Source organism: Macaca thibetana, chromosome 12 (genome assembly GCF_024542745.1).
Source record: "Macaca thibetana thibetana isolate TM-01 chromosome 12, ASM2454274v1, whole genome shotgun sequence".
Classification (NCBI taxonomy): Eukaryota; Metazoa; Chordata; class Mammalia; order Primates; family Cercopithecidae; genus Macaca; species Macaca thibetana.
Genome location: NC_065589.1, coordinates 47,188,555 through 47,213,234, shown reverse-complemented (window position 1 = coordinate 47,213,234; position 24,680 = coordinate 47,188,555). Strand labels below are relative to the sequence as shown.

The 24,680-nt window shown below is 35.9% G+C and overlaps 1 protein-coding gene across 5 annotated transcripts in view; it reads left to right on the top strand.

Annotated features, from left to right (window-relative positions):
* SLC39A10 (solute carrier family 39 member 10) overlaps positions 1 to 24,680 on the top strand; it is a 164,560-nt gene that overhangs the window by 112,624 nt on the left and 27,256 nt on the right. For all 5 annotated transcript variants that reach the window (XM_050752321.1, XM_050752324.1, XM_050752322.1 and 2 more), the window contains 2 exons: positions 21,155 to 21,324; positions 23,166 to 23,354. In XM_050752321.1, the coding sequence (XP_050608278.1) occupies positions 21,155 to 21,324; positions 23,166 to 23,354 (359 nt within the window). The remainder of the gene's footprint in view (positions 1 to 21,154; positions 21,325 to 23,165; positions 23,355 to 24,680) is intronic.

Here is a 24,680-nt window from a genome sequence, read left to right as displayed (position 1 = left end):
CCATTTTTCTCCCGTCCCTCTCTCCCTCTTCACTTTCTAAACCCCCCGTGCCTGACTGACGGCTATAATTCCTCAAAGATTCAGTTCAAGTATTGGCCCCTCTGGGTAAACTTAGTGACCATACTAGGCTAAACTATGTTCCCTTCCTTGACACCTCTAGATGTCTCCCTCATAGTATAGATCTTGGGGGATCTTAATAATTAATCTGTTTTTGTTGGACTTCAGTTGCTTTAATACAGTGACTAAACCTTTTAAACTCTTATGTTGATTGAATGAATACAGTTGCTTAATATAAGTCTGTAAGCGTTCAGTTATAATCCAGGAAAGACACTTGTTGAAATGTGTCTTTGAAGATCATTATGTGACTGTATCAATCAGCCTGATATACTTTGATAATGAATGTCTTCAAAATTAGTTTTGAGAACTTTTTTTTTAACCATAAAGTAATGAAAAACTGATGGAATTACTGTGAACACAGTTCTGGATGAAATGCCAGATAGGGTGGCTTTAGAGGATACTAGTAAAATGAGCAAAATGATATGTATGAATATGGACTTAAAACTGATATGTATGAATATGGACTTAAAACTGAATTCTGGCATAATAAAGGATTGAAAGGACAGAATTTTTAAACATTTCGTAGTGTAGGAATAAGGTAGACATCCCATTTCAATACGTAAGAATTTTATTTGCGATAAAGATACAAGTAAAAGGAAATATTATTACATAAAAAGTAAAGTCTTTTAGGCACCTACATTTCTATTTCTGATTAATATCTTTGCAGTAGGAAAATAAATTTAGACTAGACAAATGAATCATAATAATCTATGTTCTCTACTAAAAATACAAAAAATTAGCTGGGTGTGGTGGTGTGCGCCTATAGTCCCAGCTACTTGGGAGGCTGAGGCAGGAGAATTGCTTGAACCGGAGAGGCAAAGGTTGCAGTGAGCTGAGATCGCACCACTGCACTCCAGCCTGGCAACAGAGTGAGACTCCATCTCAAAACAAAACAAAAACCTATGTTTATTGGGACTTTACCATGTGCTGTACTAAACATTTTTACAAGGATGTTTCTTTTAATTTATTAAACCCACTCAACAGGCACTTTACTTTTGTTTGGTGAGGAAAAGGAGGCTTAGAGAGTAAGTCAGGTAACTTGCCCAAGGTCACACAGACTGCTGCCAGGTAGCAGAGCCATGCTATGAACTATAGTATTCTCCTTCTACAACATATAATCATAACCACTGTGCTGTAATTCTTATACTTCCTGCTCTACTGTTTCCTCCTGAAAAGGTTTTGGAGAGTGCTTTGCTAGAATATAAGTGGCAGAGAAATGAGGCAAGTTTTATAGAATTATTTTTACTAGTATTTTGACAGATTTGCAAGTATTGTTTTAAGTATACATAAGTTGGTGGTTTAAAAAAATCTAAGAATGGTCTTCTTGATAAACAAGTGGGGCCCTCTGGTAAGATCAGCAAAGGCAGAGAAAGTGGGTCTTTGCACTAGATTTGAATTCTGATCTTTGAATAGATAAATTTGGCCTCTTTCTTGACTTCATGCTTATTGATCTTGGTGGATGAATAAGCGCCCTGAGAGGCCTAGTCCCTCTCAGGTGCCTGTAAATTCTCACTGTGGCAGGAGAAAGGGGAAGCTAGGTCTGAGATTAAACTTAATTAAAAATACAATAGATTTATTTGTTCCTTACAGAGAAAAATGGAGACTGAGACTGATCTAAAGTTAAAACTAATAGCTTTTTTCTTGTTTTGAAGTCTTCTGAAAAGCTTCTTGTTCTTTGTTGTTATGTTACCCGTGGATTATTATATTGCCATAGTCAATATATTCTAATGAAGCTGTTGACAGATGCTTGACTATAGTAATATTGAAAGTTACAGCTTATTCAATCTGAAAAGCCTTAGAGGAAATTGTACTTGCTTTGAAAACAAATATGTTACTAATAGTGAATATTGATTAGTTGTTTGCAGGTGGTTATTAGCATTGTCAGAAATGCAGCTTGAATTAATTATGTGCTGATAGATGTTAATAATTGTTAGAGATAATGCCCTGCTAGTAATTAGTTTTAATGACTACTGCACCATTAAGAAAGGTTAACTTGTTCTATATAAATCTCCCATAGTGGCACAGCTACTACCTCATTAACTTTGTTCAAAGACTGCTGTAAACCTAATATGCTATATACTGTGTATGGTAGAAATCGTTTGTTTCACAAGATTGGCTCATTTAGTCATAGAGTTGACCCTAGCTTAATTACCAAGGGGGGTTGTGAATAGGCTGCTAAGCATTTTCTGTCAATTAAAATGCTGAAGCAGTGTAGAAAACTGCCATCTTGCACATGCTTTGAACCAAGTTAATTAGAAAGTTTCCACAGATGAGCGCTTCTTTTTAAAAGAATGCATTTTCTCTCTAGATAATGAGAAAGGGAGTCAGTGAATAACTAAGCTTGAAGACCTTTAGCATTTTAAGCAACCCAATTTGCAGAATAAGTGAAGCTTGTTTCAGACATTTGGTGCTTTTTTATTGCATATGGTATCTTGGGTACATATAAAGAAAACATTTATTAGTGGTCTTTAATAGTTTGTATATTGTTTTATATAAAGTTTTAAAAATATACCTTTTGTTTTGTTTTTGCTTTATACCAAATGAATTGTGATTAAAAAGCCCAACAATTTGGTTAGAAATCAAAACAATTTTACTACCATCATTGCTTTTTTTCCTACATGTGGGAAATTAGGATAGAGTTTATGTAGGCTTAAATTTAAATGTTATAAATTCTACAAATAAAGCATTTAAATAATATGGGAAAGTATTTTAGTACAGTAAGTTCAAAACAACTTCACATTTCTGCTCATAGGTCAAAAGGATTATTCCTTGGAAGATTCCAAGTTGTTAGAAGAATGAACTATCATTTGAATTTGTAGTGCTTTTAGAAAGCTGAAATTGTTTTTAAATTAATAATTCAGGATAAGAAACCATGTTTATAATGTTGTATACTTAGGAGCTCGTAATAGTAGGACTGTTTTCCTAATGAAATAGTTGTCCAGGAATAGTTGCAATCTACAGAAAATACCTGGAAATTTTCTGATTTATCTGAAAAGGGAAATCTAGCTCTTCACTTATTTGGGACTGGCAGGAGTAAGTGACAATGTGTGTTACATGCAAAATAAATAATTAACCTTACTGCTTATGTATATTTTTAGTTGGCATTGAAATAAATATATTCTGATAATTTTATGTAGTTATAAGTTTGTTTTGTCAAGGTAGAGATACACTTTTGCCTGTTTGCCTCTATCCTAATTAGCTCAAATTTAGAAGAACTGCCATTTGGATTAATAAAGTTAGTATTCCTTCCTACTTTCATGTTTAATTGTACTTTATATTTTCTTATATATTTTCTTTTTTGTGAATCCACCTCTGTGAGGTAAACACAGGAGTCATAAATAAATCACTTGGCCAAGGATTCTCTGAAAAGACTGTGAATTAGTGGAGAAAACAGTGGATTAAAAATTAGACGACCGACTGGGAGCAGTGGCTCGCACCTGTAATCTCAGCACTTTGAGAGTCTGAGGCAAGAGGATCTCTTGAGCCAGGAGTTCTAGACTAGCCTGGGCAACATAGGGAGACCCTGTCTCTACAAATAATTTTTAAATTTTTGAAAAAATTAGCTGAGCATGTGGTGCATGCCTGTGGTCCCAACTACTTGGGAGGCAGAGGCAGAAGGATGACCTTAGCCTGGGAGATTGAGGGTGTAGTGAGCTGTGATCACACTACCGCACTCCAACCTGGATAACAGAGTGAGACCTTCTCTCAGAAAAAAAGAGGACTTTGGATTTAGTTTTAGCTTTGCCATTTTTAGCTATATAAATGTTTTTAAATTGTGGTAAAATTATATAACGTAAAATTTGCCATTTTGACAAATTTTTTTCCAGTTTTTTGAACTGTGATGAAATACAGTAACAAAATTTGTCATTTTAACAATATTTAAGTATACAGTTTGGTGATATTAAATATATTCATAATATTAAATACATTCATAATGTTACACAACCATCCATACTATTTACCTCCATAATTCTTTTCATCTTGTAAAACCAAAACTCTATACCCATTAAACAGTAACTCCTATTTCCCCCTCTCCCCAGACCCTGGGACCTATCAATCTACTGTCTTTATGTTTATGATTTTGATTAAGCATCTTATATAAATAGAACCATATATTATTTGCCTTTTTGTGACTGGCTTATTTCACTTAGCATAATGTCCTCAAGGTTCATCCATGTTGTAGCATCAGAAATTCCTTCCTGGCCAGGCACAGTGGCTCATGCCTATAATCCTAGCACTTTGGGAGGCTAAGGCGGGCAGATCACCTGAGGTCAGGAGTTCGAGACCATCCTGACCAACATGGTGAAACCTCATCTCTACTAAAAATACAAAAACTAGCTGGATGTGGTGGCGGGTGCCTGTGATCCCAGCTACTTGGGAAGTTGAGGCAGGAGAATCGTTTGAACCAGGAGGCAGAGGTTGCAATAAGCCAGTATCACACCGCTGCACTCCAGACTGGGCAACAGAGCGAGACTCTCTAAAAAAAGGAAGGAAGAAAGAAAGAAATTCCTTCATGTTTAAGGCTGAATAATATGACATTGCATGTATATACCACATTTTGCTTATGCATTTATTTGTCCATGGACAGTTGGGTTGCTTCCACATTTTAGCTAATGTGAAACATGTTGCTGTGAACATGGGCATCTCGACCCTGCTTTAAATTCTTTTGGTTATATACCCAGAAGTGGAATTGCCCTATCATATGGTAATTCCATTTTTAATTTTTTGAGGAACTGCCATACTATTTTCCATAATGGCTGTACCATTTTACATTACCCCCAAGAGTGCACAAGTCTCCCGGTTTCTCCACATCTTTGCCAACACTTTTTTCTTGATAGTAGCCAACCTAATGGTGTGAGGTGGCATCTCATTGTAGTTCTGATTTGAATTTTCCTGAAGATTAGTGCTGTTAGGCATCTTTTCATGTGCTTATTGGCAATTTGTATATCTCCTTTCAAAAAATGCCTATTACAGTTCTTTGCCCATTTTTTTAAATCTGGTTATTCTTTTCATTGTTGAATTTTAGGAGTTCTCTATATTCTGAATATTAATCCCTCATCAGATATATGATTTGCAAATATTTTCTCCCATTTTATGCATTGCCTTGTTACTCTTGATAATTGTCTTTTTGTTTTTAAATTTATTTTTTATTTCAATAGGTTTTTTGGGGAACAGGTGGAGTTTGATTACATGAATAAGTTTTTTTTTTTTTTTTGAAACGGAGTCTCCCTCTGTCTCCCAGGCTGGAGTGCAGTGAGGCGATCACGTCTCTCAGCAAGCTCCGCCTCTCGGGTTCATGCCATTCTCCTGCCACGGCCTCTTCCAGTAGCTGGGACTACAGGCGCCCACCACCACGCTCGGCTAATTTTTTGTATTTTTAGTAGAGGCGGGGTTTCATTGTGGTCTCGATCTCCTGACCTCGTGATCCACCCGCCTCGGCCTCCCAAAGTCCTGGGATTACAAGCGTGAGCCACCGCACCCGGCCATGAATAAGTTCTTTAGTGGTGATTTCTGAGATTTTGGTGCACCTATCACCCAACCAGTGTATACTGTACCCAATGTGTAGTTTTATCCCTTCCCCCCCGCCGCCCCACCCTTTCCGCTGAGTCCCGGAAGTTAATTGTATCATTTTTATGCCTTGGTATCCTCATAGCTTAGCTCCCAGTTATGAGTGAGAGCGTACGATGTTTGGTGTTCAATTCCTGAGTTTCTTCACTTAGAATAATAGTCTCCAATTCCATCCAGGTTTCTGCAAATGCCATTGTTTTATTCCTTTTTATGGCTGAGTAGTATTCCATGGTACATATATGCCACATTTTCTCTATCCACTCGTTGGTTGATGGGCATTTGGGCTGGTTCCATATTTTTGGAATTGCAGGTTGTGCTGCTATAAACATGTGTCCAAGTATTTTAGTTCTATAATGACTTTTTTTCCTCTGGGTAGATACCTAGTCATGAGATTGCTGGATCAAATGGTAGATCTACTTTTAGTTTTTTAAGTAATCTCCACACTGTTTTCCATAGTGGTTGTACTAGTTTACATTCCCACCAGCAGTGTAAAAGTGTTCCCTTTTCACCACATCCATGCCAACATCTGTTATTTTTTGGTTTTTTGATTATGGCCAATCTTGCAGGAGTGAGGTGCCATCACATTGTGGTTTTGATTTGCATTTCCCTGGTAGTTAGCATTGTTGATCATTTTTCCATGTTTCTTGGCCATTTGTGTATCTTCTTTTGAGAATTGTCTATTCATGCCCTGAGCCACTTTTAGATGGGATTGTTTGTTTTTCTCTTGCTGGTTTGTTTCAGTTCTTTGTAGATTCTGGATATTAGTTCCTTGTTAGATGTATAGATTGTGAAGATTTTCTCCCACTCTGTGGGTTTTCTGTTAACTCTGCTGATTATATTGTTGCTGTGCAGAAGCTTTTTAGTTTAATTAAGTACCATCTGTTGATCTTGGTTTTTATTGCATTTGCTTTTAGGTTCTTGCCCTGAAGTCTTTGCCTAAGCCAATGTCTAGAATGGTGTTTCCAGTGTTCCACTGTTGTGGTATCAAGTCTTAGATTTCTAAGTCTTTGCTCCATCCTGAGTTGATTTTTTTTTAATAAGGTGAGGGCTGAGGATCCAGTTTCATTCTTCTACGTATGACTTACCAATTTTCCCCGCACCATTTGTTGAATAGGGTGTCCTTTCCCCAGTTTATGTTTTTGTTGGCTTTGTTGAAGATCTGTTGGCTATAAGTATTTGACTTTAGTTCTCTATTCTGTTCCATTGGTCTATGTGCCTATTTTTATACCAGTACCACGCTGCTTTGGTGACTATGGCCTTAAGCATAGTTTGAAGTCAGGTAATGCAATGCCTCCAGATTTGTTCTTTTTGCTTAGTCTTGCATTGGCCATGTAGGCTCTTTTTTGGTTCCATATGAATTTTAAGATTTTTTTTTTCTAGTTCTGTGAAGAATTATGATGGTATTTTGATAGAAATTGCATTGAATCTGTAGATTGCTTTTGGCAGTGTGGTCAGTTTCACAATATTGATTCTACCCATCCATGAGCATGGGATGTGTTTCTATTTGTTTGTGTTATCTATGATTTCTTTCAGCACTGTTTTATAGTTTTCCTTATAGAGGTCTTTAACCTAGTTGGTTTGGTGTATTCCTAAGTTTATTTTATTTGTAGCTATTGTAAAAGTGGTTGAGTTCTTGATTTGATTCTCAGCTTGGTTGCTGTCGGTGTATAGCAGAGCTACTGATTAATTTTGTATTCTGAAACTTTGCTGAATTCATTTACTAGTTTTGGGAGCTTTTTGGATGAGTCTTTAGGGTTTTCTAGGATACGATCATATCAGGAAACAGTGACAGTTTGACTTCCTCTTTACCAATTTGAGCACCCGTGATTTCTTTCTCTTCTCTGATTGCTCTGGCTAGGACTTCCAGTACTATGTTGAATAGAAGTGGTGAAAGTGGCATCCTTGTCTTGTTCCAGTTCTCAGGGAATGCTTTCAACTTCTTCCCATTTAGTATAATATTAGCTGTGGGTTTGTCATAGATGGCTTTTATTACCTTAAGGTATGTCCCTTCTCAGCAAAATTGCTGAGGGTTTTAATCATAAAGGAATGCTGGCTTTTGTCAAATGCTTTTTCTGCATCTATTGAGACGATCGTGTGATTTTGTTTTTAATTTTATGTGGTGTATCACATTTATTGACTTGCAGATGTTAAACCATTCCTGCATCCCTAGTATGAAACCCACTTGATCATGGTGGATTACTGTTTTGGTATGCTGTTGGAGTCGGTTCACTAGTATTTTGTTGAGGATTTTTGCATCTGTGTTCATCCAAGGATATTGGTGTGTAGTTTTCTTTTTTTGTTATGTCCTTCCCTGGTTTTGGTATTAGGGTGATACTTGCTTCATAGAATGATTTAGGGAGGATTCCCTCCTTTTGTATCCTGAGGAATAGTGTCCGTAGGATTGGTACCAATTCTTTGAATGTCTGATAGAATTCAGCTGTGAATCTGTCTGGTCCTGGACTTTTTTTTGTTGGCAGTTTCAATCTTGCTGCTTGTTATTGATGTGTTTCTATATTTTCCTGGTTTGATCTAGGAGGGTTGTATATTTCCAGGAATTTATCCATCTCATCTAGGTTTTCTGGTTTATGTGTGTGAAGGTGTTCGTAGTAGCCTTGAATCATCTTTTGTTTTTCTGTGGCATCAGGAGTAATACCTCCTGTTTCATTTCTAATTGAGCTTATTTGGATCTTCTCTCTTCTTAGTTAATCTCACTAATGGTCTATCAATTTTATTTATCTTTTCAAAAAACCAGCTTTTTGTTTCATTTATCTTTTGTATTGTTGTTTGTTTGTTTCAGTTTCATTTATTTCTACACTGATCTTTGTTATTTCTTTTCTTCTGCTGGGTTTGGGTTTGGATTGCTCTTGCTTCTCCAGTTCTGTGAGGTGTGACCTTAGATTGTCTATTTGTGCTCTTTCAGACTTTTTGATGTAACAGGCATTTAATGCTATAAACTTTTAGCACTGCTTTTGCTGTGTCCCAGAAGTTTTGATAGGTTGTGTCACTATTATCGTTCAGTTCAGATAATTTTTTAATTCCATCTTGATTTCATTGTTGACACAATGACCATTCAGGAGCAGGTTATTTAATTTACTTATATTTGTATGGCTTTAAGTGTTCCTTTTGCAGTTGATTTCCAATTTTATTCCATTGTGGTCTGAGACAGTACTTGATATAATTTCCATTTTCTTAAATTTACTGAGACTTGTTTTGTGCCTTGTCATATGGTCTGTCTTGGAGAGTGTTCCATGTGCTGATGAATAGAATGTATATTCTGCAGTTGTTGAGTAGAATGTTCTGTAAATATCTGTTTTGTTCATTTGTTTTAGGGTATAGTTTGTTTCTTTGCTGACTTTCTGTCTTGATTTGTCTAGTGCTGTCAGTGGAGTATTAAAGTCAGAACTCAAGGTCTGCTGTTTAGAGTATTTTGTCCCACTGGGTGCTCCCTTGATGTGGTGTTCTCCCCCTTTCCTTAGAGGGATTGTTTTTGCTCTTCTGGGTTCAGCCATCCAGCAGAGAGCTACTGGGCTCCAGGCTGGTACTGGGGAGTGTCTGCAAAGAGACCTGTGGTGTGATCCATCTTCAGGTCTGTCAGCTGCAGATACCAGCACCTGTTCTTGAGGGGGTAGCAGGGGAGTGAAATGGACACTGAAGGTCCTTGGTTGTATTTTTGTTTGGCGTTCTGGTTTCATGTTGGTTGGCATCCAGCCGGATGTAGCACTTTCAAGAGTGCATCAGCTGTGGTTGTATAGGGAGGATCAGGCGGTGGGTGGGGCTATAGAGCTCCCAAGAGATTCTGTGTTTTTTTTTTTTTTTTTTGCAGGACTTTTCCTTAATTCAGCCAAAGACGTGGTTCTTGTCCTTCGTTGGCCATGAAGATTTAGGCTTGCAGATGGGGTTTGAAGGGTGAGCAAAGCAGGGTTTTATTGAGTGAAAGAAAGATATGGGGAAAACAGATTCTCCGCGGGGCGGGAGTCCCTGCTAAAGTGCTTCTTGCCTTGCAGGTAGGCATCCCAGGTTCCACACAGGAAGAACAGGGACCAGGCTTCTCCCAGCTGCAAATGGAGGCAACTTCCTGAGGCTTCACTCTGGTGCGCATTCCTCCCAGTGCGCAAGCCAGTTGGAGTTTTTCCGGGGACCCACTCCCACCTGACTATCTCACTTTGTCTTTGGCAACCTGGGCAGGTAGAGAAAGACCACCAGGTAGGGGTAGGGATAGGCATGACTGAGCTCAGACTCTCTTTGGGTGGGGCTTCCTGTGGCCGCTATGGGGAATGGGGATGTGGTTCCCAGGCCAGTGGAGTTTTGTTCCCAGGGGGATTATGGCTGCCTCTGCTGAGTCACACAGGTCACCAGGAAAGTGGGGGAAAACTGAGGCCTCACCACACTCCCACACAACCTGCAGTCCTAAAGGTGGGCCTCACTCCTACCATGCCCCCGGAGAAGCACCGAGTCTATTTCCAGGCAGCCAGTGAGCAGGACTGAGAACTGCCCCAGATCACCAGCCTACCCCACTGAGAAAGCAAGTGGACTCACAGTTTTTTGGTGTCTCAGGGAGCCTGCAGAGGCAATCCAGTTCCTCCAAAGGGTCCGTGAATTCTCTCAGCTTTTTTGGTATGTTGCTGTGGTAGTTCTTGGAGCAAAAGTTCACGATGTGAGTCTCCACATGCTGCTCTGCAAGCTATTCCAGCCTCCTATCCGCCATCTTAATCCGTATTTGTCTTTTGATGCACAAATTTTTTAAAATTTTTTTGAAATCCAATTTGTCTGTCTTTTGTTTTTGCCTGTACCTTTGGTTTTTATTTTTCAGAAATTATTGTCAAATCTAATGTTGTGAAGTTTTTGCTCGGTTTTCTTCTAAGAGTTTTATAGTTTTAGATCATATATTTAATTTAGGTATTTGATTCATTTTGAGTTAATTTTTATGTATGGTGCTATATAAGATTCCAACTGCATTCTTTTACTTGTGGATATCTGGTTTTTCTAGCACCATTTGTTGAAAAGACTGTTCTTTCTCTCATTAAATGATCTTGCACCCTCATCAAAAATTGTTTCACCATATATTTGAAGGCTTATTTCCAGGCTCTCTCTTCTATTCCATTGGTCTGTATGTCTGTTTTTATGCCGTTACTGTGCTGTTTTGATTACTGTAGCTTTGTGTAGTAAGTTTTGAAATCAGGAAGTGTGATTCTTCCAGTTTTGTTTTGTTTTTCAAGTTTATCTTGGCTATTTTGGGTTCTTTGTGGTTTCATATGAATTTTAGGAAGTTTTTTATTTCTTAAAAAAAAACAAAACAAAACCTATCATTGAGATTTTAATAGGGATTGCATTGAATCTGTAGATCAACTTCGGCAGAATTGACATCTTAGCAATATAGTCCACCCTTAATATCTGTGGGTTCTGCATCTGCAGATTCAACCAACCCAAGGACCAAAAATATTTGGGAAAAAATTAAAAATAATACAAGAATAAAAAGTAACACAAATAAAAACAATACAGCTATTTACATAGCATTTATATTGTATTAGATATTATAAATTAGAGTTGGCCCTCGAACAACGTGGGGGATTAGCAGTGCCATTCCCCGTGTAGTTGAAAATTTATGTATAACTTTTGGCTCTCCCAAAACATAACTACTAGTAGCCTACTGTTGACCAGAAGCCTTACCAATAATACAGTCAATTTATGTCAATAGTATATCTATTATGTACTGTATATTCTTAGAATAAAATAAGCTAGAGAAAAGAAAATATATTAAGAAAATCATAAGGAATTTATGTAGGATTTATTAATTATAATGTAAGGATACACAGCAGAGAATTTATTTTAAGCAAAGTGAGAGTTTATTGGAAAAAGTATAGTAACACTTGGAAAAGGGCCAAGCAGGTGACTTGAAAAATCAAGTGCCTGTGTGGAATCTAGGATTTTCAGTTCATTATTCATATTAACTATTCATTAAATGAAAGTGAATCATGATGAAGGTCTTCATTCTCATCATCTTCATGTTGAGTAGGCTGAGGAAGAGGTGGAAGAGGGAGGGGATCTGTTGGTCTTAACTGTCCTAGGGGTGGCCAAAGCAGAAAAACACATGTATTAAGTGGATGCACGCTATTCAAACCCATGTTGCTCAATGGTCAGCTATAATTTAGTAATGATTTAAAATATAAGAGAGGATGTGCATAGATTAAATGCAATTATTATGCTATATTACTTAAGGCACTTGAGCATCCACAGATTTTGGTGTCTTTATGGGGGTACTAGAACTAATTTCTGCAGATACCAAGTGATGACTGTATTAAGTCTTCCAATCTGTGAACATGGGGTATGTTTTTATTATTTGTCTTCTTTAATTTCTTTCCGCAATATTTTGTAGTTTTCTTTTTTACTCTTTTTTTAAATTTAACTTTTAAGTTCACGTTACACATGCAGGTTTGTTATATAGGTAAACTTATGTCATAGGATTTTGTTGTACAGATTAGTCACCCAGGTATTAAGCTTAGTGCCCATTAGTTATTTTTCCTGATGCTGTCCCTCCCCACGTTCACTATGGAATAGGCCCCAGTGTCTGTTGTTCCCCTCTATGTGTCCATGAGTACACAGACAACCTACAGAATGGGAGAAAATTTTTGCAAACTTATGCATCTGACAAAGATCTAATATCCAGCATGTATAAGAAATTTAAACAAATTTACAAGAAAAAATGACCCCATTAAAAAGTGGGCAAAGGACATGAATAAACACTTTTCAATGGAAGACATACGTGCAGCCAACAAGCATATGAGGAAAAGCTCCATATCACTGATTGTTAGAGAAATGCAAATCAAAACCACAATGAGATACCATCTCACACCAGTCAGAATGTTTTGTAGTTTTCATTGTACAAGTCTTCTACCTCCTTGGTTAAGTTAATTGCTAAGTATTTTACTCTTTTTGATGCTATTGTAAGTGGATTTGTTTTCATAATTTCCTTTTCAGATTGTTCATTGTTGGTATATATAAAAATGCAACTGATTTTTGTGTTAACTTTGTATCTCGCTATTTTGCTGAATTCATTCTAATGCTTTTTTTGTGTGAAATCTTTTTTTTTTTTTTTAAACAGCAGAGAATTTATTTTAAGAAAAGTGAGAGTTTATTAGAGTAGAGTACTTGGAAGAGGGCCAAGCAGGCAACTTTAAAAATCAAGTGCTTCTGTGGAATCTTCACGATTTCCTACGTGTAAGATCAAATCAAGTGCAAACAGATGTTAATTTTACTTACTCCTTTTCAAATTGGATGTTTTGAATTTTTTTCTTGCCTAATTGTTTGGCTAGAACTTCGAGTACTATGTTGAATAGAAGTGATGAAAGCAAGCATCCTTGCTTTATTTTTCATCTTAGAGAAAAGGCTTTGTCTTTCACCATCGAGTATGATGTTTGCTGTGAGTTTTTCATATATAGCTTTATTATGTAAGGTTTGTTGCTGCTGTCTGTTCCTAGTTTGTTGAGTCTTGTGATCATGAGAAGATACTGAATTTTGTCATGTGCTTTTTCTGCTCATTGAGATGATCATGTGGGTGTTTTTTTCTTTATTCTGTTAATATATGTTGATTTTTATATATTGAACTTTTATTGCATTCCAGCAATAAATCCCACTTAGTCATGTTGTATAATCCTTTTAATTTGTTGCTGGATTTTGTTTGCTAGTTGTTTTTTTTTCTTTGAGAATTTTTACATCTGTGTTCATAAGGGATATTGGTCTGTAGTTGTCATTTCCTGTAGTGTCTTTGTCTGATACCTTTAGTATCAGGGTAATGCTGGCCTCATAGAATGAGTTAGAAAGTGTTACCTCCTCTTTAATTTTTTTGGGAAAAGTTTGAGAAGTTTTGGTATTAGTTCTTCTTTAAATGTTAGGTAGAATTTATCAGGTCTATTCTATTATAATCCTTTTTATTTCCTTGTAATCAGTAGTAACATCCCGGCTTTAATTTCTGAATTTAGTAATTGTATCTTCTCTCTTTTTCTTAGTCAGTCTAGCTTAAGGTTTGTCCATTTTGTGATCTTTTCCAAGAATCAACTATAGGTTTCATTGATTTTGTTTTTCTGCTCTCTATTCATTTACGTCTGCTCTAATTTTTATTATATTCTTCCTTCTGCTAGTCTTGGCTTATTTTGTTCTTCTTTTTCTAGTCCCTTAAGTGTAATGTTAAGTTTTTGGTTTGAGATGTTACTTGTTTTTTCATGTGAGTTTTAATAATTATCTGTTTTTCCCTTAGCACTAGTTTAGATGTATCCCATAAGTTTTGGTTGCGGTTTTGTTTTCATTTGTCTCAACTATTTTCTAATGTCCCTTGTAATTGCTTCCTTGATCCAGTTGTTAAGAATATGTTGTTTAAGTTCTATAAATTTGTAAATTTTCCCATTTTACCTCAATAGTTGATTTCTAACTATTCCATTATGGTAGGAGAAGACACTTTGTATTATATTTATATTTTTAAATCTGTTAGACTCAATTTGCGACCTAATACATGGTCTATCCTGGAAAATGTTCCATGTGCACTGACGAATGTTTCTGGTGCTGTTTTGAGTAGTGTTCCTTATATGTATATTAGATCTAGTGGTTTATTGTGTTAAGTCCTCTATTTCCTTGCCTATCTGCTGGATAGCTGTTTTATTCATTATTGAAAGTAGAGTACTGAGATCTCCAACTGTTATTGTAGAACTGTTTATTTCTCCCTTCAATTGTGACAGTTTTTGTTTTGTATATTTTGATATTCTATTTTTAGTTACGTAAATGTTTATAATTGTTTTATCGCCATCCTTTGTTGTTTCTTGTAACCTTTTTTGATTTAAAAGTCTACTTTGATATTAGTATAACCACTCCTGCTCTCTTTTGGTTACTATTTTCATAGAATATCATTTTCCATCTTTTCACTTTCAACCTGTTTGTGTCTTTGGTGTAAAGTGAGTCTCTTGTATATAACATATAGTTGACTCATGTTTTTATTCATTCTGCCAGTTTCTGTCAGTTCATTGGAGAGTTTAATCCATTTACATTTAAGGTAATTACTGAAAAGGAAGGACTTCTGTCAGTTTGCTATTTGTTTTTCTATATGCCTTAACGCTTTTTTTGTCCTTCATTCCTGCTGCTAATGTCTTCCATTTTATTTAGTTGACATTTTTTGATAGTGAAAAGGTTAAATTCCTTTTTCATTTCCTTTTGTGTATATTCTATAGCTGTTTTCTTGTGGTTATTATGGGGATTACATTTAGCAGCCTAAAGTTAAAAGTCTAATTTGAATTTATATCATTTTAATTTCAGTAGCATACAAAAATTCTGCTCCTTTACAACTTCATCTCCACACCTTCCAGGTTACTGTTTAGTGTCCTTTCCCCTTGAAGTACTGTCTTATTTCTTACAGGGCAAGTCTAGTGGTAACAAACTCCCTAAGCTTTTGTTTACTTGGGAATGTCTTAGTTTCTCCCTCACTTTTGAATGTCAATTTTGCAGTATATAGGATTCTTGGTTGACAATTTTGCTTTATCGTTTGGGACTTTGAATATATCGGCCTGTTGCCTTCTGACCCACAACATTTCTGTTGAGAAATCTGCTTGTAATCTTATTGAGAGCTTCTTATATGTGATGAGTTGCTTTTCTTGCAGCTTTCAAGAGTCTCTCTTTGTCTTTCAAGAGTTTGATTACAATGTGTCTTGGTGTGGGTCTCTTGAGTTCCTCTTATTGGAGTTCATTTAGCTTCTTGGATGTTTACATTCATGTCCTTCATCAAATTTGGGAAGTTTTTAGCCATTATTTCTTAAAATATTCTTGCTGCCCCTCCCCGCCACCCCACCACTCCCCTTCATCTTACTTGACTTCTACAGTGTATATGGATGTTGGTCTGCTTGGTGGTACCCTCCAGGTTCCATAGGCTCTGTTCATTTTTAGTCAATATTTTTTCTTTCTATTCTTCAGCATCAGTAATATCCATTGTCCTGTTTTCAAGTCCACTAATACTTCAGCCTGCTCAAATCTGCCTTTGAATCTCTCTAGTGAATTTTTCATTTCAGTTATTGCACTTTGCAGTTCCAGAGTTTCTTTTTGATTTATCTTTAGTTTTTCTACCCCTTTATTGATACATCCATTTTGTTTATACATTATCTTTTTGACTTTTTTTTTTAGCATCCTTAAGACAGTTGTTTTAAAGTCATTGTCTAGTAGATCTGTCATTAGGTCTTTTTCAGGGACAGTTTCTGTGATTCATTTTTTTTTTTTTAAATGTGCCTTGCTTTTTTGTTTCTTTGTATGCCTTCTGGTTATTTGAAACAGGACATTTGATTCTAATAATATGCTAACTCTGGAAGTCAATTCTTCCCCTTCCCCAGGGTTTGCTATTTTCTTGTTAAATTGTATTTGTCTGTTATTAATTTGGGTTGGGGAGGGTTATTGTTTTATGCTATCCCGGTGGTATAAACATAAGATTTTCACAGGTTTTTTTTTTTTTTTTTTTTTTGAGATAGGATCTCACTTTGTCACCCAGGCTGGAGTGCAGTGGCATGATCATGGCTCACTGCAGCCTCAACCTTCTGGGCTCAGGTGATCCTTCCACCTCAACCTCCAGAGTAGCTGGAGCTACAGGCATGTGCCACCATGCCTAGCTAGTTTTTGTATTTTTAGTAGAGATGGGTTTTTGTCATGTTGCCCAGACCGGTCTTAAACTCCTGGGCTCAGGTGATCTCCCATCACAGCCTCCCAGAGTACCAGGATTATAGGCATGAGACACTACACCTAGTTTATCTTCACAGGTCCTTTCTGAGCCTGTGCCCTTCCCTAGGCATGCATGATTACTTTCTGATTTTCTCCAAATATGCAGTTATTTTTGAATTTTCCAGTATTTATTGTCTGACTCCCAAAAGGGAAAAAGGAGAAAAAAAGAAAGGAGGAAAAAGAGGTGCTGGCCTTTTAAATCACCTGGAAGACACTTTAGCCAGGAGATTTGCAAAAATGAGGAGAGGTACAGCAACATGGCCACGTGTCTCTTTGCCTGTACTTCTGTGATCAGAATCAGTGATCAGGGTACAGATCCTCAACATTTGGGGATCAAAATCCATTTTGTCTACTCTAGCTCCTGTAATTGTAGGGTCCTGTAGATTGATTCAGGACACCAGGCACAGCTTCCTTTCAAAGGACTAAGGATGGCAGATGGGTAGCTGCCACTAAACTAAGAGCTGAAATTGATCAAAATTAACCACATTTTACCATTGAGCTTTCCCCTAGAAGTTGCATGCTTTCAGTAGACTACAGAGTTCCAAAGTAGTTAACATCAGACAGATTTTGTCAGTTCATTCACAGTTTAGGGGGCATACAGATTTCTGGTGCTTCCTACTCCACAGTCTTTCCAGAATCCTCCTCCTTTAACCATTTTTAAGTATACAGTTCATTAGCATTAATTACAGGATCTTACTATTAAGGCCATGTTTCATTTCCTTCTTTAATTTTTCAAAGAAATACTTCAGGATCCTGTACCCACTTGTTTAAAATTTCCGTGGAAAGTTCTTCTCTTGTCTGAAGCTGATCTGGGCACAGGAGTTTTGGCACCAGTTGAGTGGAAAGTTTGTTCAGCTTTAATTTTTCTGTCAGAATTGTATTAGCTCAACCAGCTGAGATGTCTGTGGAGTTGAGTATTGTTTGTGCTGTTAATTGTTGGTCCTTTTCAATTAGGGAACAAGTAAATTGATTTTTTTCATAATACGCATTTTCCATGAACTTTTTGAAGACCCTCTCCTATACTAATAAATTCCATGATGAGATAAGTTGGGAAAATGCTGCATATTGTATTCTTCTTTTAGAGATTCATATTGCTTATTAAACTGTTAGAGGCTCTGAAGGAACCTGTGTTATTCAGCATTACCAAAACTTGATTATTAAATTTCTCCTCCCTCCCCTTTGAAATACCCCCATCTCATAGAACTAATGAGCTCAGTTTGAGAAATGCTAGATTATGCAAGTTTTTTTAGCAGTATAACATGACAATAGCTAGTATCTGGCCAGTTCAAATAGCTACTCATAAGCAAATAATTTAGAACGATTTTCTTTTTAAAGGGGCAGAATAATTGGCATCTTTGAAAATATTTTTATAATTTTCAACTCTGTCATTCAAGGCAATGTATATACAAAGGAGTAATTAACTATGTTATAATATTTCCAGTTGTGCCCACTATGTTTTATATGCAAAAACAAAGTTATCAAAAGATATAGGATCAATTTTAGTCCTAGAATTTAGGGTTTTCTTTAGTCAGTTAAAAATCTTTTGAAGGTAGTCTTTAAAATATTTTATATAGCAAACATGCTATACATATTTCCTCTAAAAGAAATAGAAAAATATTTTTAAAGAGTTAAAATGTTCAGAGTAATACAGAGACTATTTATTGATTTATTTTAAGTTTTCTTTTCATCAAAACACTATTCCACAAAAGAACTGTTTTTGTGAGACAGGGTCTGACTCTGTCGCCCAGGCTGGAGTGCGGTGGCATGATCTTGGCTCACTGCAATCTCAGCCTCCCAGGCTCAAACCATCTCACCTCAGCCTCTCAAGGAGCTTGGACTACAGGCACATGCCACCATGCTTGACTAATTTTTATATTTTTTGCAGAGATGGTGTTTTGCCATGTTGCCCAGGCTGGTCTCAAACTCCTGACCGTAATCAGCTTGTTCACCTTAACTTCCCAAAATGCTTGGATTACAGGCATAAACCAGGACCCTGAGCCATTAAAATAAATATTTTTATTGGGTAATTTTGGTGACTAATTCTAGTGCATTCTTGGCTAAAATTATTCTTATTAATAAAAATTTCTAATAACTATGAAGGGTTATCAGTTGTGTTTACTCTGTATATTTTGTGTATTTGGGGTCTTGTCGGTAGTTTTGGCAGTCCCCATTCACATATATTTACATTAGTAAGTAAATACATTTTATTTTTTCTCCTAGAGTGTCTTAGAGTATGAATTACTAGCTTTTCCAAGTAGTTTAGTGCACATTTTCAAGTTATTAATTGAAGTTGCTTTTAGGCTGTTGCTTTTAGAAAAGTTGCTTCTGTATTAGATTATTGCCAAACTAATAAGGAAAAATATATTTGTAAAGGGAAAGTTATATAGTACTGTGTAAGATACAGTTTATCTTCAGGTTAGTGCTTTTGTTGCCAACTCACTTTGTCCCATGTGGTTACTGTAAGTTCCCTGTCCTTTTTCTCTCTCCTTTTTTTCTTCAATATGATTGGATCTAGAGAGCTGCAGTAGTTTTGACAAACCATTTTTGATTTAGCTGACCAGTAACTTTATTGCCTGTAAGACCTCGTGTCTAAAATTTATACCTATGACCACTTCTCTGACTTATTTCATTAAGTTCTTCCACTGATTTTATTTTTCCTGTCTATAAACAGGGGACTAACAAACTAGCCTGGTGATCATCATTAAGTTAGTCTGTAAACCTTATTTGAGCATATATTTTTTCTTTCTAGAATAAGGTTTTTGACTTCAGTTTCCCGTGGTTTGTCATCACAACAATAGTTAGTTAGAGCAATCACTACCGAACGCCTGCCCCTGTGTTTTTTGTTTTTGTTTTTGTTTCTGAGATAGGGTCTTACATTGCCACCCATGCTGGAATGCAGTGGCGCAGTCTCAGCTCACTGCAACCTCCGCTGCCCAAGCTCAAGCGATCCTTCCGCTTCAGCCTCCCAAGTAGCTGGGGCTACAGGTGTGTGCCACCTCGCTTGGTTAATTTTTGTATTTTTAGTCGATATGGGGTTTCACCGTGTTGCTCAGGCTGGCTCAAACTCCTGGACTCAAACTATCTGCCTGCCTTGGCCTCCCAAAGTGCTGTTTACAAGCACGAGCCACGACGCCGGGCCGCAATCCTCCTCATCCTTTCTTTCCACTAATCAGGATGTATTATTTTTGTAGCAAATATGTGATCCTGGTTCCTCAAGAATTGAGTTCCTGCTCCTTCCTTAATCCAACATCCTTACAAGGATTGAAGCCATTGAATCCAAGTCTAGTGGATAGATCTTCAGCCCTCTAATACTGGTTGTTTTGAATCTTACTTTGCCTCTGAGGTTACCTATATTTATGTGATAGTAATTATCGTTTAAGATACAGGGTAAGCCACAGAGCTTCCATTAGTGATAGATGATCTATTGTTTTAATTCAGTGAGATAATTGAGCTAATGAGTATTGACTATAGTGTTAACATTATTGGATATTGTGAATACAATGCCCATTGGATAAAACAGTTTTATTGATAAAGTTCAGCATTTAGTGGGACATTTAGTATCATCTCCCTGTCTTTTCCTCATTGTTGAAAATTTTGAGTTATTTTGATGAAGAGATGCATTTTTTCAATGTTATATCACAGACTTAATATAAAGTCTTTCTGCAGATTTATAGTCCTCTTAGATTTGATTTGAAAAATAGTATTTTAGATTAAAATCTTTATAAAATTATTGCTCTTAAGTGAGATTTTCTGTAGATAGATCTTAAAATAAGCAGAATTTTAAAAACTAATAACATTTCTATTTCATTTTAGGCCAGTAATAGAAATTGTAATGAAAATGTCCAACCCCCAAACCACTGGCATATATTTCTGATGTCTTACCTGTTTGTGAATGACCTAAAGACATGTATACGGAATTCCCCTTCCCCACCATACCTATTTTTAAGTCATACTGTGAAAACATTTCTCTTGTGTTCTGAGCCAGTTAAAATTATATAGTGACTTTTTTTTAAGTGGTAGATTGTTACAGAAACCCAAATTGGAGGAATGGGAGTTTGGAACCAGGTGTAGAGAAAAAAAAATCAAGAAAAATAGGACTGAATTTACCTTTGTAACAATAAAGTTACCAGTAATGAGACTTTTTTGTTATCATATGAACATATTTCCATTTGGGGCTATGTTACATTTCTTAAACTCTGTATTAGAAAGATTTACAAAGATTATAACACATTAAATAGATACTTGGCTTTTTTAATGTCTCAGGTGAGTTTTATAATTATATTCTTTAAATAAACAGCTTTATTATTGTGGCTCTGCCTTTAGACTTTTTTTATTTTATTTTTATTTATAAATTTATAAATTTTTATTTTTATTTATTATTTTAAATTTTTATTTTTATTTATAAATTTTATTTAGAAATTTTTATTTATACTTTAGCTATTAAGTGAATCACAGCCTTCAGTCATTTTAAGTCACCTGGTTCTAATCTCGTGGGCCATTGAAGGTAGTATGTATAATTTGATCTGAGTTTCTTAATTCTTTTTAAAAATGTTTAAGTTAGTTATGTGTCATATTTTTGTTTTGTTTTTAAACAATGCCATAAAGCTTTCATAGTCTGGGTAAAATAGTCTACCTTCTATGATTCATGTATCTTATGTTTTTATTCTTTTTGGTAGTCTGTTGTTTTAAATTGTCATGCTAATGTTGACTCTTAATTTCTTTTCTACAGCCTGGATTTGTGGTATCATTTCTATCACTGTCATTAGCCTGCTTTCCTTGCTAGGCGTTATCTTGGTTCCTATCATTAACCAAGGATGCTTCAAATTTCTTCTTACATTCCTTGTTGCGTTAGCTGTAGGAACAATGAGTGGAGACGCCCTTCTTCATCTACTGCCCCATGTAAGAAATGTTTTTAATCTTTTTAAAAATTTAAAATAAAAATATTTAAACTGAAAGGTCCTTCATTAGCAAGCTATAGCACAGTAATCTGGTATTTGTATTGTTTCATTTGATTATAGGATGAAGTATTTTTTCTCTGTTTTCAGAGTTTTAATAGCAATTTTTTTAAATAAATTGAATCATTAAGTCAACTTTGCTTTCAGTAGTCTTTATAAAAATCTCTTTGAATTAAAATTTGCAATATCAGTAGCAGTGAGTGGTCTTTTTAAATCTGTGTAGCATATCAGGTAAGCGTTTAAGAGAAATACAAAAGATGTTGTAATGATTATGTCTATAGCTGGTATGCCATCAGCATCTTTGAGCAGAAGTAGGCAGATACACTCAGTGTGCTGTTTTACAGTTAGCTCTTTACACGTGGGGGCATTTATCTTTTCACCTGGCATACCACTCCTTTTCTTCTCTTTGGGGACACTTCTGATTAATTATATGATCACAAACCCATATTCCTAGTACCATGCTTATCAACCTTTTTACAAGTTGCTCTCTATAACCTATCAATAGTTAGGTAGATAACTGTCTACCACCAGCTAAGAGTATTTAATTCACTCTTACTATTTTTACTTCAAATTATGAAAACAATGGGAATTTTTCTTTTCCAAATATAATATTGAAGTATTGAGTATTTTCCTTCTAGAGAATTTGGGAGACAGGATTGTATTTGTGTTGTTGTGTATATCGCCTCTTTTGTGCACTCTTGGCTGAGAATTCCAGATTTAGTATCTACAGCAATGTGTGACATTGCTTTTTTTTTTAATTAATAAATGAGTTAATGAATCTTAAGGCTGCAAGTATGAATTTTTTTGTTTCACCATTTCTACTAGCCATCAAGAATAACAATAGTTTCCTTTAGAACTGGGCCTAGTAAGAGTTACTGAAGTGAGAACAGTATTTAAGTGCTGTTTAACTTGTTTTTGTGTTAAGAAGGGTTAACTAAACCTAGTTGTTACCTTTTTGAGTGGTCTGATATCCTCTGAGAGGTTTAGGTATCTCTTTGGTTGACCACTAGTTAACAGGAAAAGAATACAAATAAATTTTAGAAGGAAGAAAGATACTTAAGTGCAGTTATCTAACTTATGTTCTATAAGATTACTATTGTGATACTTGTACATTTCATAATGTTGAAACGTAACTTTTTCTATACATACATTTATGATTGCTAAAGCTTTAAAATATAGAAAATTGCGTATTTAAGGATACCCTCTTGCTGACTTTCCACAGTATATGCAGAGATAGTGACCTTATTACCTCTGAAATAATTTATGAGAAGAAATTTATGAAATAATCTGTACAACTCCCCCGACATAAGTTGACCTATATAACAAACCTGTACTTAAAATAAAAGTTAAAAGAAAAAAATATGTAACAATCAGTTTAAGATAGAATTAGATTACACAGAATCACAAGTGACTGCTGGTGAATTAGTTTGTGTGTTTTGTTTCATTTTTACTAAATACTTGGCATGTAAGTAAATCGTGTTCACTTCAATTTACAAAGAACCCGTCACTCCCTATTATTATTTCTGGCTTGATTCTCTAACTATAGTATGTATCTTATTATTATATTCATTTGAGTTGGTGGTCTTTGAGTTACTATAAAATGTAGTAGTATTCTGGACAACTGAGAAAAGCAAATTAAATGGAAGACTAAGTGAGATATTACCTAGGGGAGCACTTTAAAACTTGAGAGGTATTTTTTCTGTGTTGTTTAGGAGATTATAATTTCAAAATTTTAAAAAGCATTTCAATTACTTGTTTAGAAGTTTTATTTGTTTTTATTAATAGTCTCAGGGTGGACATGATCACAGTCACCAACACGCACATGGGCATGGACATTCTCATGGACATGAATCGAAGAAGTTTTTGGAAGAATATGATGCTGTATTGAAAGGACTTGTTGCTCTAGGAGGCATTTACTTGCTATTTATCATTGAACACTGCATTAGAATGTTTAAGCACTACAAACAACAAAGAGTAAGTATTTTTTATTTATTTCATTTTATACCATAAAACTCAAAACAAAAATTATCCTTTCTGGGTATATGCTTTCCTTAATTATGATGTTGGTGTCAGTTTTGTAATAGCTAATCTTTAGAGTAAAAAGCTGACTTTGATTTTTTAAAATTAAACATATGGTGGTGGTTATTTGTTTTTTTTGAGACAGAGTCTCCCTCTGTCATCCAGGCTGGAATGCAGTGTTATGATCATGGCTCACTGTAACCTAGACCTCCTGGGCTCAGGTGATCCTTTTGCCCCCGCCTCCTGAGTAGCTGGGACCATAGGCACATGCCACCATGCCCAGCTAGCTTTTATGTGTGTATGTATGTACGTATGTGTGTATGTATGTATGTATGTGTGTATTTATTTATTTTGAGACAGATTCTCGCTCTGTTGCCCAGGCTAGAATGCAGTGACATGATCTCCACTCACAGCAACCTCCACCTCTTAGGTTCAAGCAATTCTTGTGCCTTGGCCTCCTGAGTGGGTAGGACCACAGCTGCACACAACCATGCCTGGCTAGTTTTTGTATTTTTTGTGGAGATGGGGTTTTGCCATGTTGGCCAGGGTGGTCTCAAATTCCTGGCTTCAAGTGATCCACCTGCCTTAGCCTCCCAAACTGCTGGGATTACAGATGTGAGCCACCACGCCTGGTGCCCTCTAACTATTAAAAATTATTTGTAGAGACAGAGTTCTCAGTAAGTTGCCAGGCTGGTCTTGAACTCCTGGGTTCAAGTTCAAAGAGTTGGGATTACAGACATGAGGCACCACACCTGACATGACTTTGATATTTGCCATTTTTTGTTATTATACATTTATTTTGGCATTTATAATCAAGATACGGCAGTCTCAGTTTCAGTTATTTTGTGTTACATCATACCTAATTGACTTAAATAGGATAGCAAAAGGTATTTTCCAATTATGTTTATTATAAAAATGCAAAATTATGTAAAGAGAAGCAAGTTTCATCAGTCTTCTTAGGCAATATTTTTAATCATAAGTGACTTTTATTGTAGTATTTTTTAATGAAAATGTTTTCACACAATACATTTCTTTATCAGAAGTGCCTCACCAATGATGGTACTGGAGGTAAGAGGTCAGATTAAGGGGGCTTTGTAGGAAGAAAATAAAATGAAATGATGGAAATGGTGACTCTTTTCAAGAATGATGCACCGCTTTGGAGATGATGCTTGATGCTTGGTTGAACTGTTGCTTAAATACTCTTGATTGTGATGCAGCTGTCTGTTTCACCTCACATTTATGAGAATAAGACAAATATCTAAGAAGAATTATCCTCCAAGA